At 47.3% G+C, this 23032-nt stretch overlaps 2 protein-coding genes across 2 annotated transcripts; one reads left to right on the forward strand and one right to left on the reverse strand.

Moving 5' to 3' along the window:
• Positions 1-1738: 1738 nt before the first annotated feature.
• On the forward strand, positions 1739-2916 carry PtA15_15A407 (uncharacterized protein; the record flags this gene model as incomplete). The annotated part of the gene is made up of 8 exons (XM_053163610.1): positions 1739-1759; positions 1854-1870; positions 1977-2008; positions 2127-2147; positions 2237-2324; positions 2437-2540; positions 2628-2756; positions 2810-2916. 8 exons carry the CDS (start codon positions 1739-1741, stop codon positions 2914-2916), a joined length of 519 nt encoding a protein of 172 aa, XP_053027568.1.
• A 683-nt stretch (positions 2917-3599) lies between these two features.
• Positions 3600-5802, reverse strand: PtA15_15A408 (uncharacterized protein; the record flags this gene model as incomplete). Its single annotated transcript, XM_053163611.1, has 2 exons — positions 3600-5373; positions 5447-5802. 2 exons carry the CDS (start codon positions 5800-5802, stop codon positions 3600-3602), a joined length of 2130 nt encoding a protein of 709 aa, XP_053027569.1.
• Positions 5803-23032: the final 17230 nt, after the last annotated feature.

The raw sequence follows: 23032 nt of genomic DNA on the forward strand, positions 1-23032 counted from the left end.
TGAACCTTGCTGGAAATCAGTCCAAGCGTTCTTGAAAAGACAATACATCTTGGTTACTACCCTCCCTTACCCAGGAAAAGTTTCATACACTTGAAGTGCTTACCATTGAGGCCAAAAAAGCCCATTCATACCATTTTTGTGCCTACCATTTTGGGTTTTTGCCAAAAAATTCATGCATTTTCCTTACCCCCATTTATAAGGGGTTTCCAGGGTCCTCCAATATCCCCTTCCAACCAGCAACAATCCCCGTCCATCCCCCATATCCAATCCACACCAACAAAACGCTGACCAGGAACCCGGGGTTCCCGCATCTCCAAACCCTCCAGCCGCCCCGCCCATCCTACCACAACCCGCTATCCCTCCCCTGCGGGCTCCACCTCAGCCAGCCAGACATAACTACTTGGCTCGCCCTCAATGTGCACGGGCTGAAGGCCATCCTCCTAACGGCCCAGGAGGGCGTCCCCGCCCCAACCCCGAGCACTGCGTCAACGGCATCAAGGTGGACAGGAACAATCCGTGTCGCAGGCCCCGCCCACAAGGGGAATCATCCTTGAGGGGTTCCTTGCCAACTGCAGGATTGACCAGACCAATTGGCACACCCGGGTCATATTAAGGGAACATAGGGTTATCAATTGGCCCTTTTACCTATGATCTCATGAGAGTTCACTCCGCAACATGGGTTTGTTGCACGGTGCTGCCCGCACATTATGTCAGAGAGCTGTTGCATTACAACGCCAGGCAGCCCAGAATCCATACCCCTAGTTGTCCTAGTACCTGAATAGTTTTGCATTAGGCTTAAATCATGCTCGGGGGCCTTTGTCTTTCACAGATCCTCCCAATGAAAATATTTTGCAGTAAGACTAAACAATACCCAAAGAAAATATCTTGAAGTAAGACTATAGCAATTACAGAATTTGCTATTGGGTACATAATGAGTCTCTGATTGTGTCCTGTTGGGTCCTCATGGAGGGGAAGTTATCCCCGGGGGCTGCCACTCCCGCCGCCACATTAACATTAACAACATCGCGAGGGATGCGCCGGCTGTACCTGCGCTCAAGTTCTGTGCGGTCGTCCCAGTTCTGGAGATACAGTGAACCCAAATGCACCAGCGGTTTATAATTGTGACTTTATTTGAGGGTTTTTTGAAACCATTTTGGGCTGGTATTCTGTAACCAAAAATGAACCGTTTGGAGCCAATATAAATATAGGTGACATAATCATTTGTAAATTCAATAAAAAATACAAAACTCAACATAAAGAATCCAATTTTTTTTTGTAGGAAACCTACAGTACTGATCTCATCAACTATGAAGTCAGATTTAACTGATTTATCCATCTTCAGCACCATAATACCATTATATTGCTTTGTTTTGGTCAAAAGCGATATAATGGTACTACAGTACTGAATATGGGTGAATCAGTTGAATCTGACTTCATAATTGAAGAGACCAGTATTGTAGGTTGCCTAGAAAAAATATTTGGAGGCTTTATGTTGAATTTTGTAGTTTTCATTGAATTAACCAATGATTATATCACCTAAATTTATATCGGCTCCTAACGAAGCCAAAAAAGTTTGGAACAAGTTTCAAAAAAAACGCAAATATCGTTTGTAATTGGCGCCGTAGCGGTGTGGAACAGCCAAATTTGGAGCGCGGAGGAGAAATTGGGAACACTTGTTTGTGACTGTGCCCGGCCCGCCGCAACTCACCGGCATCCCTTCGAAACCATTTTGTCAACGATGGACATCAGACAAGCAACAGTAAGTCAACGGCTGATTGTACCTCATCCTTCAGTTCAACAAACCAACCAGTATGACTTACCCTCAATTTCGTCAATTGGTCATCGGTGCGTAGGTCGCTGATTTACCTGGGTTAGTCGATTGGTCGTTGCAGCTGTTCGGCGAATTATCTTGGCTGATCTTTCATTTCTCATTCATCGCTCTCTCATGCATCTCTCTTCAATGATCGACCGTCAAGAATGCAACATTGCAATCTGATGAATTTGCCAGGTTAGAGCACTAATATCCGCGCTACATTTGGAAACAGCTGCCCAATTGCAAACGGATAAAGAACAGAAATGTGCCACCCTTCGCTTACTACACAATCGCTCTTTTCCTTCTTGAATAGAAAACTATCAGATGAAATATTGTGGGTTCTATCTCACTGAAAGAGAGATATTCAACATTTAACGATACAACACTAACGTTCTTTCCCACTGGGAAATTGCCATATCAAAGACATGTATCATCTGCTCACTTGGCCTCAACTTTCTTTTGTCGGGGTCGACCAGAAGGGAAGAGTTGTAGGCTATATTCTTGCGAAGATGTAATTTTATTGACCAATTCCGTCAAGCTGTTGATTTGGAATTTGACTATAATTTTCGATTCCTTTTGCTCCCTGCCGTTCATATTCACCTGAACAATATCTTGGAACATAGGGAAGAGGATCCTACCGATGAGCCTCATGGTCATGTCACGTCGATCTCAGTTCTGAGGACCTATCGTCGTCTGGGTTTGGCAAATAAATTGATGCAACAATCTCGTGAGTATATTGTTTGTCATCCTGGGGATAAGAAAGACACCATCTTCCTCAAAGCATAGCCCTGATGAACGTTTTTTCCTCGCTTAGAAAAGGCCATGCGAAACGTGTTCGGAGCCAAATATGTTTCTCTTCACGTTCGCAAAACGAACCGGGCAGCGCTTAGCCTTTATCAAGATACGTTGGGCTTTGCCGTCAAAGAAATCGAGAAAAAGTACTGTAAGTCATCATGTTTCCATCTCTCCATTCGGAACTCAATACTGACTGAGAAGTCCCCGGCTTACCCACATCTCTTCTTATTGGCACTGATCCTCATGATAATGGACTTCCCTGGCTTGGCTTCGCCCATTCCACCGACCTGTCGAACTTGTCACGCTAAACCTGGAATGATCAGATGCCGACGGGGAAGATGCTTACTCAATGAGAATGGTCTTGTGATCAGATCTGCAGCAATAATCAGTCTTCGGAGACTTACGGTCATGATAGATATCTCGAACATGTGAGATCTTGGTTTTAGGAAGAGGATGTGAATCCTGGCGATCTTTCCATTTGAACCTAGCCCACAATCGAAAAAAAATTGTTCAATTGAATTACATGCCCTTATCTAAGGCTTCTGTGCTCCACTGGAATATAAAGGGTCGCTCAAAATTTTCATGCACTTAACTCATGTTTTAAACCGCTGCAGGGTGCAACAGCGACTGCTTTTCCCTCAGTTTAGTACTGAATTAATACAAGCGGTCACAATACGATCACGGACAGCTGGTCAGAGAGAATCAGTTTCAGAGGCGCACAAAAATATATACCAGCAAGGGGTTACTTTTCTTTGCTGCTGGGAAATTTCCAACTAAACTATGGAGTCAAACAACAATGTTTACAAATACAAACTATATCAACAAGCCCACGCGCAAACAGCCCAAAATATCTTAACAAACCCACTTGGAAACAGCCCATAAGAATATGAGAATCAGGCACTGAATGTCATATTGGCTTGGGCCACAACTTCTTTTTCTGACTTCTAACACTAAACTACACTTTCATAAGACGTGATGTAGGCAGCCGAAATTATTGAATTCTAAGGGTAATCTTTTTGACTGCTGAATCGGTCGGTTTCCCGTTGATTAATTCCAATACCTTCAAGCCATCGTCTTCGGATCGATCCACACCTTTTCCCTGGCCGATTTCACCACGCCTCACAAATTCTTTTTGATCAATCATCGTCAATCTTATCTTCCAATTAGACTGCAGTTCAATATCAGCCGCCATCTTCAGCTTGTTCTGAATCTTGGACCTGATTTGAGCCAGAGAAAACAGCCCTTTCTGAACGGCCAAGATGATGTTTGTCTTCGATTCCAAATGAACTACCTTCAACGTAAGAGAGCTTGGCTTAAGGCCACTGGCATTACCTGTGGAGGTATGCGGACGCTTTTGAGATTGTGGGAAAGTCGATACGGGTTTGCCAATCTTTGGAGGATTTGTAGTATGATTAGCAAGGCGGGGAGGGATAGTGTAAAGGGCGGCGAGTGGCACGTTGGGGCGGAAAATAATATTAATTGGTTTGCGCTCCGAAACCGCTTTAAGTGGACTCGAGCCATCAACTTTCATCGAATTGGGACCGAGACTATCAACACTGCGACGATAGGCTAGCTTGGGCTTGATTGGCTGATTGGAAGTCGGTTTAGTGGTTGAGTTGTTGGAAGTAGATGGTGTCACGTTTGGTGAACTTAAGACGGTGGAGATAGGAGAGAGTTGCGACGAGCCAAAGCTGGAGCTGGAATCTGAAGGGGTTCGCTGATGTCTAAGCCAAGGGCTGGATGGCGATCGAACCCGCCAGGCAGTTTGAGGACACGCCCCAGCAGCAGGAACGCTGTTGTTGCGGCCAGGGTCTGCTAGATGGTTTCTTCCGGACCGTCCTGCGGCCTTGACATTACCGGCTGTAGCCCTGATATCTTGCATCGATTTGAATTCCCTCAAGCGCGGCCTCGCCGGTAGAGAGGCCTCAGCGTCTCGGGCGATGCCCAGCGGAAGTTCAGAAGGTCTTCCCGCAGGTATGGGGGCGATTGGCAATGGACTGCGGACGCCTTTGCCTATCGTAGGTTTCAGCATGGCTTCAGCAGGGAGCCTGGAATCGGAAGTGGCGGGTCGTTGAGGAGGCGCCAGAAAAGGAGATCGAGTTACGCCTGTGGCAGGTCTCCGCGGATTCCGAGATTTGTTCACCAGTCGAGCGTTTGGCGCAGCTAGGGTACGGCTTAAGGTACCAACCTGCCCGCTTTGTAGATCCGGTATTGAGCCTGGTGGTGGCGGACGCTCGGCAATGGAAGTCAGAGTTTCAAGTGTAGGTCTACGTCGATCGTGAGAGGGAAACTGTTCATTCGGGACAGGCATTTCTACCTCAGAACCAAGGTTTATGTGCCGGGAAGCAAGATTTGGTTGGGAAGTCTTCGTTTTCAAACTGGGTGCAACAAGGGACGGAGCTTGCTTGGACTCAGGGAACCGGAAGGCTTCCAGATGAGAAGAAATAGTGGTGCCTTCTCCTCGGCTCGGTATGTCTGTAGACAGCGGTATTCTGCACAAGGGAAGATCATCATCGTTGTATTCCACCTGATGACATCCGACTCTCATTTGTTCTGTTTGAAGAAAGGCGTGTACGGTGTTGGAATGAAGAACTTTTTTGGGACACCTTTCAACCAGGCAATTTAGGAAAGTATTCAATTCCTTCGTATTTGACGTTTGGGTATTGTGGCTGCGCTTGGAGTTGTTAAAGAATGACTCCAGAAAACCTTGGCCTTTGGAGAGCTTGGGCAAAATGGATTCAGTTTCTGGATATCGAAAAATGACTCTGTGGCGCAGAAAGCAAAAAATTAATCCAAATGAAGTTGCGCCACCTGAATCCAAACGATGATTGGGCTCACGACTCTCTAAAATCTACCCACTCCTCCCAAGTTTTCTCGAGAATGTATGGTTTGTCTTCCGCCCAACGACCATCCATTCTTAGACTGACTTTGTTGACTTCAACCGAAATTGTTCGAGGTCGACTTTCAGCAGGGGTGGGGCTGAGACACCTCAGCGATGCCAAGGTCCAGCATGATCCTTCGTGGCAGTTAGGCGGCATGGGAAGGAGGGAACCCCGACCATGCGAATGGTCATGGGTTGAACTGGTTGTCGGCGGCTGATAAGGGCTAATCGGAGCTGAGTGCTTGCGTGTCGCACGAGATGGAGAGGGATTAGAGAGACAGAAGGTCTGGGTGCGGTCCGACATACCAGCCATAGGGTCTATCTATTTATTTATTTATGTTAAATATATATTCAACAGACCACCGATCGAATAGAGTTGGCCAAGTTGAAAGGCTGAGTTTACAACGCCCGGGGCCCAAGGTTTGTGTGGATGCAACTCTTGTGCGGGGAACACGAAAGGTTAAATGCGGCAAGTCCAACTGATGATCGACCAGGTCCCAGAATACAACGCCAAAAAATGGCAATCCAAAGCCAGATTATAGATAGGGGAGTGTCAGCTCCCAAAAGCAAAACAAACTTGTGAATAGGGAGAAGAAAGCGGTCAAGTCATAAACTTTGTTGACTCCGTAGTTTATGTACATAAATGCATAAAGGCTCACACTGGGAAACACCGGCAAGTGCAAGAGAGGCAGAAGATGGCCGAGGCGAAAGAAAGGTCTGGTGTGTTTTTGAAACTAACTTGCGGTTAGAACTCCTTTGTCATGGTCGAGGTCGAGGCATTGACGGATATTGACAGAGTACATCAATAGATGGGCGGTATGTTTACAACTTAAAGGTATATCGCCCCTTCAAAGGCAGCTCGCTTGGGAGGGCCTGGACTCAACTTGAAATGGAAGGCGGATTAAGATGATGGGTTAATTGATGGAGTTAAAGCGTTAGGGAGGCTTAAAACAGCAAGCACGAGGCAAGCCTGCCCAGTTGCTCATCTCAATGAAAAGCTGTTGAGAGGTAACGGAAATTCCACCTCGATAGAATTATGGCGAAGGTACAACTGCAGTTCAATCGTCCGATTTCAATGGGCTCGCATGGGATTCGAGAGAAACGGGTCAGCTTGAGCTAAGGAAGATTTGCTCGATGGTACCCCTGATTTGATTTAATACAAACACCCAATTTGATGGCTTGCGAAGTTGCGCCGTACTGGGCGTGACGCGCCCCCCTCCGAAAAGCACCTCAGGCAAGGAGGGACTTCGTTAAAGTTCGGGCTATGTATGTATTGTAATTGTACCTTTCTCATAGCTAGTCCCAACCGTAAACGTGAGCTTGCGAGTACTATTAAGCCTCTCCGAGGCGCGAGGCGTCTCCGCAGGAGAGGCTGCTTCTCCAATGTCACATTGACCCCTACCGACTTGAGTTTTTATTACAAAAAAAACAGGTTTTTTTAGAACAAAATTTGTGGTGTTCAAAATTGATTTTCAAACCACTTTCTACATAAAATCATAAGATCTTCATGTCCAAACTTTTGATGGGGTGAAAGTTGAGGGTTCTCTTCATTTCAAGCGCCTCTCAAAACTTTGATAAATCTTATGATTTTATGTAAAATGATATTCAAAAATCAATTTTGAACACCCTAATTGATTTAAAAAGTGAAGTTTTTGGTTTAAAAGAAACTGAGCAGATGACTTGTAGCCTGATATCTCGCTATCATTCCTTGTTTTTTTAGCTTACTGCCCCTCATTTTTCCAGATTCCACAGGGAAATCTGGGCTCCATTGTCCCAAATCCTAGATCTGCCTAGATTTTCCTGCAAAATCTGAGAAAATCTGGGTTTTCAGATTGAAGGGAAGCCCTCCACTAGCCCAATCCACCTGGTTCTGAAGAGGTCTTCCAGGCATTTTTGAGCTCAAAATTTGGAATTCCCTGAGCTTGCACAGGCTCAAAAGGGGTGGATTTGTTACAGATATCCATAATCTAACCACACACAGGATGTTTCTTGCCAGAGGGGATGGATATCAAGGAGTTTGAAGTGAGGGAACATCAGCTGAGGAGCTTGTCATTCCAATGGGGCAAAAGGCATGGCAAGAATCACAAGTGTACAGGGAGTTTTTTTGGGGAAATAGGTAAGTGTGACATCTTCCCTGCCATTTTGCTTGATCCTGCAGGGCCAGACATGCCACTTTGCATCAACATCTGTGGCTAAGTTACAGCAATTTTGAAAAAGGATGGCAAAGGGGTCACAGATCTTCCATGGATAGATTTTCCTCACCCAGCCAAACCTTGCTACTAAAGTTAGGGTCTGAATTGATGACATCTAAGTTGGATTTTCACAAACCTAATTCCAAAAATCCCAGCAGTCCAATATCTGAACTGCCCACCCAAAACCAAATAGACATCTCTAGTTCCTAGGGATCCGGGTTTGGTGGAAAAAGAAACCCCAAAATTATATCAAAACAATGATTTCAGGCTGGGTGGCCCTCATCATCCAGGTGGAATGATGTTTATAGGAGGACCAAGGCAAAAATTGTGAGATTACTAGCCAAGGTGAACGACACCATCCTCATAAATTGAGGAGGGTGTTGGGAGCTCAACAAGCTGCGGAAAAAGGTAAGCAAAGCGAACCAGATTCCGCAGTCCAAAGCTGTGCCGCGGGGAATGAAAACACTGATTGCATCTAAATGATGAATACAGTTTCTGCATCCGCAAGCCGCAAAAATCGACATGTGGAAATTCCCGGTCAGATACCTCTAGCAGAGAGAATCTCAGCTAACACTGAAGGTGAGTAGCAAGTTCAATCACTATATGGTAGAGATGTTCAGCTAAAAGCTTCATTCCCTCCTGTAGTCAAAGACGCACAGGAAAAGACCGAACAAACCAACGAATCTTCTCAAAGAGAAGAAACGGAAAAAGGTGAGTTTAGCAAGTGTAAACACTTTGTCCATAAGAAACAAAAGGCTAAAGGAGCTGAACCTATGGTGTTCTTTATTAGACGCCGTTGCGCAACTCCTACGCCGTTTTGCCAAAGCTAAATAAGCCAGACAATAAGAGATAAACTCTTGATCCAAGTAAGAGATTGGAATTACCCTGATCCTAGCGCAGAAAGAGCTAACGCGTGATGCAGTTTGCTACCAGCAAACAGGAAGATCATCAAGATCATCTTCAGTCTGAATTCCATAAAGGAATTCACTTTTAGTCTTACAAAAGTAGACAGCGGCTTCTTGTTCCGCTCTTAGGTAATTTTACTTTTCTACATTTTGTGATACTTGTAATTAGATTATATACATGTTATCTAATTACAAGCCTCTTAGTCCTTTGAGTTCTTTCAAAAATGGGAGGGGCAGAAGAGAATTCTGTATCAATCATGGGTTGCTGCTGCACACTGCACAGTCAAAGCTTGACAGTAGCATCAGCCTGCGTCAACACTAACAGCAAGGTTTGGCTGGTTGAGGAAAATCCCTGGATGGAAGATCCCTTTGCCATCCTTTTTCAAAATTGCTGTAGTTTGGACTAAATAGCTTGGATTACAATTGGAATAGGCTAATCCAATTGGCCAACCACATGGATGGTAGGGATGGCCTCTGGTACCCGTTTGCGGGTACCCGTGGTCGTGTCCCAGTACCCGTACCCGTTGGCGGGTGCCGGGTGCGGGTGCGGGTGTCTGCTTTCGCAGAAAAAAAAGCGCCGGTACCCGCCATTCGCGCCTAGCATGGGATGATTCGTCCCCTCCCTCAATTCCTTCAATGACCGGTGCCGGTCATTGAGAGGGAATCGCCTCTTGATGACCCACCGGTCAGAGAGGAGAGGAGAACTCTCGATGGCCGGCGCAGGCTGGTCACCGGGGGGAATACCACCTCCCCTCGATGGCTGCAGACTGGTCATTGGGGGGGATACCGACTCCCCTCAATGACCGGCCACCTCTTGATGGCCGGCGCAGACAGGTCATCACGGAATACCACTTCCCCTCGATGACCGGTGTGTACCGGACATTGAGGGGAGTAAACACTCTCCTCAACGACCGGCCTGCCAGTGTTTGAGGGGATTAACAACTCCCCTCAACAACCGGTCTGCCTTTCGTTAAGGGGAGTTTCAAGCCACTCCGTTCAACGCCGGTCATTGAGGAGAGGTGGTATTCCCCTCAATTTTCGGTCTCTGCCGGTCATTCAGAGGAGATGTCCTCTTGATGACCGCATCTCCTCTCGATGGCCGGTTGGTTGTGCCGGTCACCGAGATGAGATGTCCTCTTGATGACCGGTGTGTTGTGCCGGTCATCGAGAGGAGATTGTACCGGTCATTGAGAGGAGATGTCCTCTCCATGACCGGTGTATTGTGCCGCTCATCAAGAGACCCTCTTGATGACCGGCGTGTTGTGCCAGTCATCGAGAGACCCTCGAACCTCTTGATGACCGGTGTGTGCCGGCCATCAAGGGGAGGGTGTATTCCCCTCGATGTCCGGCACAGACCAGGCGGCGGGTATCATGATCTAGCGGAGCCAGGTCCGGGGATCAAACTTTGTGTGGACTAGGGCTGGACCCCGAGGACGGGGTGGACGGGTATACCCGGATATCCGACCCGACGGGTCGAGGCCGGCAGTACTCTCTTCAAAAAATACCCGTCGGGTATTCTCGGGTATAAAAGTCGGGACACTCTGCTGATCTCACGGGGACCAACGGGTATTTGGTCTCAGGGGTTGAGCACACCGGCCTAGGGTTCCGATCCGGTGCCCCGGGTCCGGGTACCGCCTTCCCGAGATCCGTACCCGGCGTATCCGGCTCCGACGCCGGGTACCCGCCGGGTATGGCCAAAAATTGAGCTACTAAGGCTCTGATGGGTGATGGTGGGAATCTGTGCTTTCTGATCACCACCACCACCGGGAAATGGTCCCTAAATGCGCTGTAGAAGACCCTGAACCAATTGCCATTGATTCAGACTCCAAAAACAAACGGTTGACGCGTGAGGATGGTGCTGAAACCACAATTCTTTAGCATATTCTTGCCGGCCGTGATGATAAGTGATTTGGGGAAACCTCAGCTGGTGGTCAACAACCCCTGGTAAGAGCATCCATCTCACTTGACTGACAGTTGCCGTGCTGAGGAGAATACCCAGGCTAGAGCCATTCGCTCAGACTATCGAGGCTTGGTAAGTGACTCGTCTTGACTGTCTCTCCTTCCCCTGGTACTACAGACTACCACTGCTGTATATGAATCAGCATTCTAAAGTTTAAACATGGCAGACAAAAATTGACAAGACCAAAGGCGGATTAGATCCATTCTCCAAAGGGTACGAGAAATTTGGATTGTTTGCCCAAGCAGACGGATTGATCCTCTACCTTGAATGGGCTGCAGGCGCTCAAAATGCCAGCCTGATCGGCGACTTCAATAGTTTCAGGCAGGGAAAAGCTATTTTGAGCAGAGGATTCAATAAATGAAATGCCTGTCCTCTGCTCCTCTGCTTTACAGATACCTGACCGGATACCCGGTATCTTGGGAGCCATCCCGTGACCCAACTCAACCCGGTATCCGGTTGGGTAGCACCGGATCGGAACCCTACACCGGCCTTGCGCCGCTGCAAGGTGCAAGGCTGGTGTGCTCAACTTTTTGCGCCATCTGGCCGCTTATATGGAGCTCCATCCGGTGCTAGGCCGGCGGCAGCGCTGGGAGGGGGAAAAGGTGCCTGGTGGCTGCCCTCACGCGTCGGTCTGTAAAGATGAGTCGGAAATTTTGGGGTGATAGTGTTGTGGAGGTGGTTTTGAGAGTTGTTTTGCCGGGGTTTGGATCCTCGGCGGCGGTTGGGTTTGTTGATAGGTTTCTTGAGGGGCAATAGGACTCTTTTTGATGTCAACTCGGATTCTGGACTCTGAAAATCTTCTAGACTCGTGATGGCGGATCAGAATGCCATGCCGCTCCCCTCCTCCAAGTTCTGCAAACTTGGACTTGGGGAGACAACATGTCACGTAAATTTCATCATCTCCTTGCGCGCGCACGCGCGCGCACACAACACAACACAACACAAAAAGACAAGAGAACAAAAGAAGACAAGAAAGAGAACCAAGAACCAACACAGAACAACAGATCACAGGAGGATGAGAAATAGAGCAGACAGGAGAGACAACCACAGCCTAAGAGATGAGAAAGAACTGACACACCAGGGGGAGGAAGAAGAGACATAGATCAGAGACAAAAAGGAAAGGAATAAAACCCACAGCACAAACTGTGTTAGGACCAAGAAAAGGAAAGGGGAAAGGAATAGAGGAATAGAAACAAAAGAGAAGACAAAACAGTCTGAGAACCTTGATCTTGAGGGGAGCGCCGGTGAGATTATTGAACTGAAAATTCCTTTGGCTACCGGTTTTCCCACCACAACGCCCAAGGCACGGCACAAATAGGCATCCGGGTGCTCACACCTGATGCCAAAGCCCTGGGGAAGTTGTCTCAGGCATAAACATCCCGAAGTCCGATAAATAGGCGTAAGAGACCGGGTACCCGCGGGTATACCCTATAGTTCTGGGGTATATCCGCGGGTACCCGCCGCGGAAAATACCCGCATCTACCCGTCTACCCGACCCGTTATCCGCGGGTATTTCCACGGGAGCAAAACCTCTGGTTTTACTCCTTGGGTATTCCCAACGGGTATTACCACAGCAGGGCTGGAGGCTCTTGGGTATCACCCGGGGTCCAGCCCTAGTGTGGACACCCACGGGTACCCGCTACATGCACCCGGGTACCTGCCTTCTGGTTAAGGTTCCAATCCGGACCCCGCAGATCCGGAGAAATCCAGAAACCCCGCAGGCCGGATCAGGGTTTGGGATTGAGCTTGAGAGATCCGGAATCTGGTCGGATAGTGAACAGCACTCCAAAAGCAAGATTTATGCGGGTAAACCCCAGAAAGCACCCGAAAATAGGGTTTTTTCTTGGGGAATACCCGTCAAGCCCGCATGAATTGGGCACTCTACCGGGGAATCCCCGGCATACCCTATCAAATTGGTAATTTTTCTGGGAAATGCCCCTTGCTTTCAGATCCGGGAAAATCCGCCCAGATTCCGGATAAGACCAGGGTCAGGGTGCAGGATGGGTGATATCCAGCTCCTGGGCACCGGATTGGAACCTTACTTCTGGTACCCGGGTACCTGCTTTGACCTGCTTTTAGGGTAGTACCCGCACCCGCGGCGGGTACCTGGGTACGAAGTGCCATCCCTAGCACAGATATGCCATTGACACTACAAACATTTATTATTTTTCCCCAAAAAAAAAAGTCAACATGAAAAAATAAAACCAAAATCTCAGCGTGTGAGGTTGATTATGAAAAAGTGCCCACCAAAAGCTGAAATGCTCTCAGGCCACGGAGTTGACTTAGCATGTAAGTCCCTCCTTTGGAGGTTGCTGTGCTCCCAAGCTTAACAAAGCCTCTCAAACAGGGGTCCCAAAGGACTCTCCGTAGGAGAGCCTAGAGGCTTAGCTCCAAAGTCATCCGCGTGGCCTGAGCACTTTGAGAAAATGGCTTTTCACCATTTTTAAGCTCAAGAGTCATTTGAGCAAAAACCAAGCCCTTAAGAACAATTCTGAATTGGCAAAGTTGTAGCCTTGCTTCTCAGGCATCTTGTCAGGGCGGTTCTCTATTGTGGCCGCGCTCTGAATCTTAACCTTAGAGATATTCTAAGGTTCTCAGCTGGTCTCAGCTGTCACGACTTCTGTCGGAGCTCGACTTGGCTGCAGCACAAGGAGGAAAGCCGCGCCTCCGTCTGGAGGGGCTGGTTGAGCGTATACAACCAAAGTCCAAGGGACTCGAAGATATGGTCCTGTCTAGGACAGGGAAGAGAGAAAGGAAAAAGGCCCAACTTACCTAGTGGAACCGGGAGTTGGGTCGAGTGCGGAAAGGATGAGAATGAGAAAGAGGTGGATCAAGTAAAAACCCCAATCGTTGTGCACGGCGTGCGTGGTTGAATGCAACAATAGAAGCGGGTCTGGTAACTGATCTGGGGACTATTCCTGGTAGGAACAGTCCCTGATACTTATACCCCAGCTATGCTGGGTTAACTTGTGGTTTGATGTGCATCAACACTCTACGATCTATCCACCTGGGAATCTTATTAGAAGATGCCCAGGTATCGCTCACTCACTCACTTGAGGTTGGTGAGCCTAAAGTCATGCTTCACTTGGGCTGGCCTGCCCACTCGGGGGGGAAACCTGAGTGCGCTCCCTAGTTGTAGGGGTTGCTTGGTTGCAGGCCGCTCTCACTCACAGCGGCCCGTAATCTTTTGCTTTCTGCGCTGTCTTGACTAGCAGACTGCTGACACATCTTTTCCTTGTTTTTTTGGAAAAAAATTGGTGTGAAATTTGCTTGCAATTTGCAGCTGGCCGTTTTCTTTCATTTTGTGAAGTCAAGCTTGACAGGTGGAGAACTGTTTGGATCATCGGACCATGAAACCTCTCACAGGATTTTGACTTGCTGCAGCCAGGTGCTGATGTTAAATACATAGATAATATGTATTTGTTTTTTCTGCTGTGTGATACTTGGTTATGTATATAACACCAGAGACATCCGTTGGGATATCCGGGCTTGAGAAGAAGTTGGATTGTGTACAGTGGCATTTTATTTACACAATGATTCATTGGAAGGGATGAAGCTACTTGGGAATTTCAAGCTGGAATAAATGTGCTTGGAATCTTCCGCTTCTAATGGTGCTGGTGGCAAGATGTTTTTTGAAGTGCTAGTTGTGAATTGAGGGGGTGAGATCACCTCCCAGCCATTTGGCTGGTAGCTCTCCCCCTTGTAGCCGGCTTTGGATGCAAGTCCCTCCCTTTGGGAAGCGGGCCCTTCGCCCCCCCCCCCCCCCCCTAGCCTAACTAAGCCTCTTGAACGGAGGGGGGGACACCCGCGTCCCAAAGGGACTCTCTGTAGGAGAGGCTTATAACTAATGTTGTAATTTTGGCTTGAGGGTTTGGGTTGTTTGTGGCTTTCTAGCCATATGTCTTCTTTTTCCCCTCACAAAACAAAAACTGTTCCAACCCGGGTGAAGCTATGAAGGGGTGGAACAGCCAAGCTTCTTGGCTTCCAGTCCCTGTCCTCAAAGTGAAAATCTGTTGCACAAGCTGGATTGGGTAAGACATCTAAAACAGAGCTTGGTTCCTGGGGATTGAATTGAATACTGTACTGTTTTTCAATACATTCACATGATACAGCTCAGAATGACCTTCAAAACCAAAGGTTTGAAGGAGCATGGAAAGAGAAGGGTTGGGTTCTCAGGGATGAGTGTAGCATCAAAAGATGGGGAAGAACCAGAGGATTCTCATGGTCCAAAGGGTGTGTGTGGGGCTGTTTGGGAACAAGGTCAAAATTGGAATGGCACAAATCCCCCACCAAAAGGCCTCAAACCCTCAGGCCAAAATGTGGACATTAGTCCCAAGTCCCTCCTTCCGAGGTCGCGCTTTGCGCGAGGGCGCTTCGCGCCAGCCCAGGCTGTACCAGGGCCCTCCAATGTGAGGGACTTGTGTTGAGTTAGCCCCCCCCGAGCGTAGGCGTGAGACCATCCGCACCGGGCGCTAAGTTAGTCCGGATTAGGGCGCTTAGAGCATTTCCACCGCGGGCAGTATTTTTGGGGCGCTAAAATTTGATCTCTCGCAGTGCGCAGCCAGTTTTAGCGCCCCAAACTGCTGCGGCATACACCGCAAGAGTCTGTAAAAAGTCATGAAAGGCATACGCCGCCCCCGGTCCACTCCCCCGTCAAATCCACCCGGTTATCAAAGGGGGTTCTCTTGTTGATGATTGGAAGAAAGCGGGTTGTTCCGGTCATTGTGGGGAGTATATACCCCTCTCAATACCTGGAACAAACCGGCCATCAAGGGGAGTAAATATGTACCTCCCTCGATGAGGTCGGAACAATCCGGGTTGTTCCGGTGTGGTGTTCTGTGCCTGTTGCAATGCCAAAAGGACATATGCAAAGGTATTGGGATAGTACAGTTACATACAGGTGGAACCCATTACAAGAGGAGGAGATAATCTTACACAACAGTTACAACATTTACATACAAACACCCTTTGGTCACCGCGGCGGATTGGACGGAAGAATACACGACGTGGATACGAGGACGAGGGAGGAGGAAGGAAGGAGGACCAGAGAGAGGCTTTGACCCCCAAATCGTGGAAAGGAGGAGTATTCTAGTTGGGTGCAGCGTGCATGGAAGGTGGCTTGGTTACATAGCAACATATTCTGAAGGATATGGAAGGTGGCTTGGGTACATAGCAACGCATGACATCAGGCAGCGCAATATATGCAGGCAGATAAGGTGTACAAATAGTGTCACTGCAGCATAATTCCCTCATTGTTTGGGTGGCTGTGCAGTACAGGTGTACATATGCTGTGCAACTGAGATCCCCTGCAGCTAAATTCTCTCAAACACATTCCCCTGGAGCTAAAATCCCTCACTCTTCATTATAAAAGGAGCTCTTCTCCCCCCCATAATTTCTCTTTTTGGGGGGATCATCAACCTACAGAGGTCTGGTCACATAAGATAGTTTAGCAGTAGTAGTTTAGCAGTAGTAGTCTTGAGTAGCGTAGAGTCAGTCAGTCAGTAGAGTGTTAGTGCAGTAGTAGAACCCACAATCAACAACCAACCAACCAACCAACAACAAACCAACAACCAACCAACAAACCAACAACCAACCAACCAACCAACCAACAACCCATTCTCCTTATTAGCATATTAGTAGTAGTAGTAGTAGTAGAAGTAGTAGTACAAATTATAACAGCAACAACAGTAGAGGAACTTCACCATAACAAACCACGTTATCCTTAGTTATAACCGGTCTAAAAACACATTGAATTAGATATTTAGGTCTGATAGAGATTACTATATAAAAGTAAGAGCTATCTTGGAATCTGCCACATTTTCTTAAATATTGATTACAAGACTCTTGGTTATTTGCATAGTACTATTAGAGGGGCAGGTCTTTCAAACCACCCGTAGATTGTAATAGCCTTTCAACCTATTCATACAATTTATTTCCCCCTCAAAAGGAACTTCGATTACCCATCCATCCCTGGAGTCCTACATCTGGTGTCCCAACAGTGGCCAAAACCTTCATCAATATCATCAATTCAATCAATTTTTTTTAGAACAACTATAACTTCAACCAATCGTGGAAAACATACCAGGTGTGAATCAAAGTGCAAACGGCGAGGATAGGATTACGCGCGGCGAGGATAGGATTACGGACGGCAAAGATAGGATTGCGGATGGCGAGGATAGGGTTGCGGACGGCGAGGATAGGATTGCGGACGGCGAGGATAGGATTGCGGACGTGCGAGGATAGGATTTTGAGTGACAAGGAGAGGACTTTTGAGGAACGACAGCTGCGGGAAAGAGAACTGATCAGCAAGGTCTTTCAGAAGCACTTCCCAAACATCTGGAATAAAGGAACACAAGACAACTCAAGTTCAGTAGTCATCCATATTGGATCCACCAATCGAAGATCAGTCAGCAATAATTCAACAACAGCGAGCGGAGATGTCAGAAATGAAGGATGCAATGAAGGAAATGAGGGAGATGATGGCCACACTATTAGGACAGAAGAAATCACCACAAGACGTACCAATACCTGAAACTCCAGTTCAACAAGGACCATCGCCTCGATTTGCAACATCAACACCATTCACAGGAAGAACAGTTGGCTGGGACACGACCATTCAAGGAATCACGGATAGCTTGGGGGAAACACCTGGATCAACACCAAATTCAAGTCAGTTCAGATCACGAGCCGAAATCAAGTTACAGGATGAAGAAAAAGGTGTTGTCTTAGATACAAAGAAAATGAACTTACACTTTGATGGTACTGAAGTAGAGTTGTTCATCCAACGAGTGGAGAAGATAGCATCAGTACAAAAGGCTGGCGGGCAAGATGTGGCGTTACAGCTACCATTTCTTATCAGGGATCAGAAGATTAGTGAATGCATCGAGAACATGGAAGGCCATGAGAATCGGGACTGGGAGTTACTGAAAACGGAGCTTATTTGTAAATGGGGACGGGCTACTCCACGGAGACGATTTAACAAGGATTCAATACCAACATTGGTCGACCGGCACGTGAGTAAGGGCGGAATTCAGACAAAAGAGGAATACCGGAAATTTGTTGGCGAACTTGAGGAGATACTGGCGTACTTGAAGAAGATGGGATACGAGAATTTGAACGCGGAGAGCGGGGAACCACTTTGGAAAGCAATTTCAATGGAAATACGACGGGACGTGGCACGGGATCTGGCGCACAAAAAGGAGTTACGGAAAACGAAGGACGGAAAGGCGTTGGTACCTAAGCTGGAACAGTTGAAGGAATACGTGGAGGCTTCGTTATCGGTACTGGATCTGGATGTAGGAGCTGTAAAAGGAAAGAGTATAAGCAAGGATCCAGAAATCAAGAAGGAAGTTCAAGTCAAACCCAGGGATGATGCTTCCACAGACAAGGTCAAATTACTGGAAGAGGAAATAAAGAAATTACGTACCGATTTGAATACCAATCTGAACATCAATCCAAATTCTAGACCATTTCCACCTCACTTATCACCACCAAGACCGCCAAGCTCAGGATATAGACCGCCAGGACCAGGAGGACCACCATTTCCACGACCTCAGATTCAATGTTATTATTGTAAGGAACTGGAACATACAGTAATGTTCTGTAAGCATCTTAACGAGGATATTACTAATAGGAGGGTTTTCAAGTCTGGCCCAAATTATTATTATCCTAATAGAGAAATGATCCCATCAGATACTGGCGATTCGATTCGAGAACTGGTTAGGCGGTATGCGGAGAGGGCTGAATTGAATGTCAAGGAAGCAGAAAAGCAGGTGAATATGGCGGTTGGAGATGGCGAAATGGAACCTCAACAAGAACCAACGGCAACCGTGATATCAACAAATCGATGGGAAGCTTGGAGTCCACCAACGGTTCACTACGGCGAAGACGATGAGGAAAACTTGATTGGTTTTGGGTTGAGAAGATCCCAGCGTATTGGCGACAAAGAAAAGGATAAATCACCGCCGCAATCACAACCTAACCCAGAAGCAGGGAAACCGGCAGAGAAAAGTAGCAAAGCACCACCAGCAAATCAGGAAGCCAATAAAAAGCCGGCGGAGGGACGAAAAAGACGATCAAGTTATCCTGGAGCTTGGGTAGAAGGTGAATCGGACGACGAGAGCGAAACTGGAGAAATACCGCAGCCAACAAGCAGTAAATCCAAGGAACCTGAGAAAAGCAAGGAAGACGAGTTAGCTAAGGAAATGGAAGTTAAAACGGTTGACAAAACCAAAGTTGGGGGGGGATTGAAAAGGAAGATTCTGAAACAAAGCTTTACACTCACCTTGGAAGAGCTTCTCCTCATTGCGCCTAAGTTTTTACAGGAATTACAGAACCTGGCGGACGAAGAGAGTAAACCGGCGGCCCGGAGTCAGAACTCGGGAAGGTGCGACCATGAAGATTTCGTGATAAACAAGCATCAAAATTTCAACTTCAAGGATACCGTCAGGCCTTCATTAACGTATGCGTGCCCATTAGGATTTGTCGATATCTGGATTGGAGGACAAAAGGTTAAAGCGTTAGTCGACACGGGAGCGGAGATGAACATTATGCCGGAAACCTTGTCAATCAAATTGCAGTTAACTACCAGGGAAATCAGCATGAACATCACGGGAATAGGCGGACATTCAACTCCAATCGTAGGATTAGCGGAAGGTATTCAATTTTGCATTGACGAAGAGGACGAGAAAGCAGCAAATTTCTTCATAGCTCGCGGAAAAGTCTACACCGTCTTGGGTAGGCCATTTTTGGCCGATCATAAGGTTCGTTTGGAGTTATCAAAATCACGAGGAGAAATTCTGAGCTACGAGCTTGGGGACGGCGAACGATTATGTATACCAATTTGCTCTCCAAAGGTTCCAGGATGGAAAATGGCGCCACCACGGAGAATTGCGGATCGATGTTTTAGCATACATACGGGAAACTACGGGGATACCTTGGGCGCTTCAGCAGGTAAGGAGGAGGTTTTAAACCAGGACGTAACTGACAGTGGCAAGTGGACGGATGATGACGGCACGACTCTGGACAGTAACAACGGAACGGATGCGGGGGGCTATTTGGCAAACGAGAATCTAGCTAAAAATGGAAGAAATCAAAATTTAGAATTTGGATCAGTTTCAGCATTAGTTACCTCTGACAAGGAGATTCGGAAAACAGATAACTGTGAAATTTATACGGACATTTCTTTCCAGGATAAAATCATACCTTGGTCGGACAAAGATGGCTGGAACACACCTGCAAGACAGATACCAATAGATGGTTGGAATGACGAATGGACCAAGTTGGACGATTCAGGACAGGCGGAAATTGGGTATGGCTGGTGTATGAGTGTGGCGGTGAACGCGGATTATGTCAATCAAGGATGGCCAGTTGCGGAATTTCTGATTAAATACCCCGAGAATTATGGCTCGCTGGCTGAAGGATTATGGGCAGAACTTCCAGGGTACACGGCCGGTTGGATAGGATTCATGAAGCTCTTGGACTGGGGCGGTACACTAGGATACATAAATAATGATACGATCTGGCCGGAAGATTGGTGGATTCGGAAGGATCAGCGGTTGGGCTTATATTTAGGCACTGAAAAAGGAAAAGACTTGGTCAAAGAGGAGAAAAGGTGGGAGGAAGTTAGAGAAAGAGATATGGAAGAGGAGGAATTCTTAGCTAGCGTGGTGTCAAAAATGGTACTCACCTTTGGGAAGCTTGACTGGAGTGCTTTCCAATGGGCTCTGAAAGACAAGCAAAATCGATTGGGCTGGGAATATCGGATGTTCTGGAAGGACTGGGAGTATTCAGCATTTCTTTGAGAAAGTAGGCACACTATATGTGTGTGCTATGTAGGTATAAAAACAATAAAAAAAAAAATAAAAAAAAAATAGAAAAAATAGAAAAAAAAAAAAAAAAACCCTTGTTTGTACTAATGGATTTCTGCTTTTCTTTTTCAGGCTTTTTACTCTCACTGTTATTTCACCAGGTTTTTTTTTTTGGGAAAGAAATTTCCAAGTGGTATTTCAAAGGATAGGTAGTTATAAATGAAGGTCAAGAAAACAGAAACAAAAGGTTTGAAGAAAAAGTAAATAAAAACAATAAAGGATAAAAAGGGAGATAAAGTTCTGATAGCTGGCCTGGGTGTGCAAGTAACTTGCAGCGGGCAACAGATGATAGGAGGAAAAGGGGGGGAATTACCGGACAGGACACTCAGATAGCTAAGCGAGGTTGGAAGGCGTCAGGTTTTTGTTGGATCACAAGACAAGGCACGAACACGGCAATATAGGAGCTAGCGGGGGACAGGGATAGCGGCTACAACAACGGAGGTTTTTTTTTATCGCGATCAGGACTAGGGCACAAGGACAAAGAAGCAGGCAGCGAGGACGGAGGAGACAATCAAGGTAGATCGGGCAGGGGCAAGTACTAGTACAATCGGTCGATCAAGTCAAGAGCACGGAAGTTTTTTTTTTTTTTTTTTTTTTTTTGGGTCGTTTTCATTCTTAAGGAACAGAAGGATTTTTTTTTTTGGGGTTTAGGTTTTTTTTTTAGGAAAGGTTCATCATCAATAAGGGAAAAGGAGGAAGGAAACAAACTCGCGAGGGAGGAAGCAGAGGAGCTGGGGTCATATCATCGATCAGCAAGTACTATTTGGAGCTGCGCGGCCGATAAGCAAAGGTATCGATTGACCAGGTGTATCATCGAGGAAGGATCTTCAAACAGGTCAACCCTGGCGAAAAAAGGGCTGGTCAGGACTAATACATGAATTGAAGGAGGGCATTAATAACCAGGGAATGAAAAGTAGTAAAGATAGGAAGGAAAGAGAACTTACAAATTTTCTGAATGGAACTGAAACCATTCCCGGAGGAGACTCGAGTTCAACTGGAGGATAACGAGCTGATCCATGTGAGGATGACCGGGAGGAATCGACAACATCGCCCGATCGAAGCCGGTGAGAAAGTTGTAAAAGTTAGCTGCAAGGAAACGCGCGCTGAAGCTGGCATCTCGCAAGGAGCCGGGCTCAGGAAAAGGATAAGGCTCTTGTTCAGGTTCAGGATCCATGGGACGATCGTTGGCAGGTGGTGGATTAACAGCAGCGGCTTCGGGACTCGCGCCGAAGGACGCATGTGGTGGAGCCGCCGGATCGGAAGGAGAACCAGAACAGTCAAGACGAGCAGCGGACGAAGACGGGCCAGTATTGTCTGGCGCAGGATTGAAACTAGAAGGCTGAAGAAGGAAGGAGTCAGAGGTCAACAAAGAAGGAAAACAAAAATGGGTTAACTCAACTAGTAAAGCAGGATCAACGGCGGCGGGTCGATACACAGGGGACGCAGGAGCAGTAGCAGCGGTCTCTACGGAGAGCTCGTAGCCATAGGATCGACTACCGGATTGATGAGGAGGAGGGTGGGGTACGACCAACGGTGAGCTCAGCCCAAGTGGAGTGGGGCGGGGGAGTAGCGGGGCGCATTCGGGGGGTAGCTGGAGGACTAGCAGACATGCGAAGAGACGGAGCCGAGACCGTCGGGCTGGCGGTGCCGTTGGGATCAGATGGAGGGACCAGATCAGAGGGAACGGAAGCCGAGGACGAGGGAACAGTACGAGCAGGGGAAAAGCGGACGCGAGGACGAGGAGGAGTGGGAGCCATGGCTAAGGCCATGACCCGATTGGATTGGAGAAGGTAGGTATGAGACGGACGGGGACGGGTACGGGCTCGACGATGAGGATCCCGGATAGCTTCATGATAGGACGGAGGGGATAACTCTTCTATGTCACTGTCATGGTGGGGTTGGGCGTGCGGTACGTTAGGGTCGTTATTCATGGTGTAAAAAAATAAATAAATAAATAAATAAAGCAGAAGAAAAGGGGGGTAGCAAGGAGTAGAAGGTCAATAAACACTACTACAAATTTCGAAGGTTGTACGACTCAGAACGGAGGACGGCAACGTTGTGAAGATGAGGGTAAGGGGGGAAACAATCTTATACTCACCAGGGAGTCAAGTCATCTCGCCAGCGGTAACGAAGCAGCAAATTCCTGGATAGAAACCTTATCTGAAAGGGCAAGGTGCCAATACAGTCAACTCAATGCCGGGCAGGACGAGGCGTTCAAATACTGATCTTTTGAGAACTCACCTGGATAAGTTGCACAGAAATCGACATAGGGATAGTCAATGGGACCACAGTATCATTGAAAGCAGCTTGAGTGGAATTCAAGGACGACGATATGAAGGGTTGTACGAATTATTGATGATGCCGAGGAGGTGGTGAGAAAGAGGATACAGGGAACATCGACAGCGGTACAGCTCAATATAAAAATACGAATTTGAATTCCGATTGACACGGAGGTGGGCCAAATAAGGTTCAACACCCCTGGCTGAGGGTTTTCCAACTTTTGCCGACAATGCCGGACCATACCCAGCGGTAGGAACCAAGACTACACGGATTTTTCCTTCACCTTGCTCTACCGACTAGGAAAGCAACTGCATCAGTAGTGGAATATAGTTAAGCA

This window comes from Puccinia triticina, chromosome 15A (genome assembly GCF_026914185.1).
Source record: "Puccinia triticina chromosome 15A, complete sequence".
Classification (NCBI taxonomy): domain Eukaryota; kingdom Fungi; phylum Basidiomycota; class Pucciniomycetes; order Pucciniales; family Pucciniaceae; genus Puccinia; species Puccinia triticina.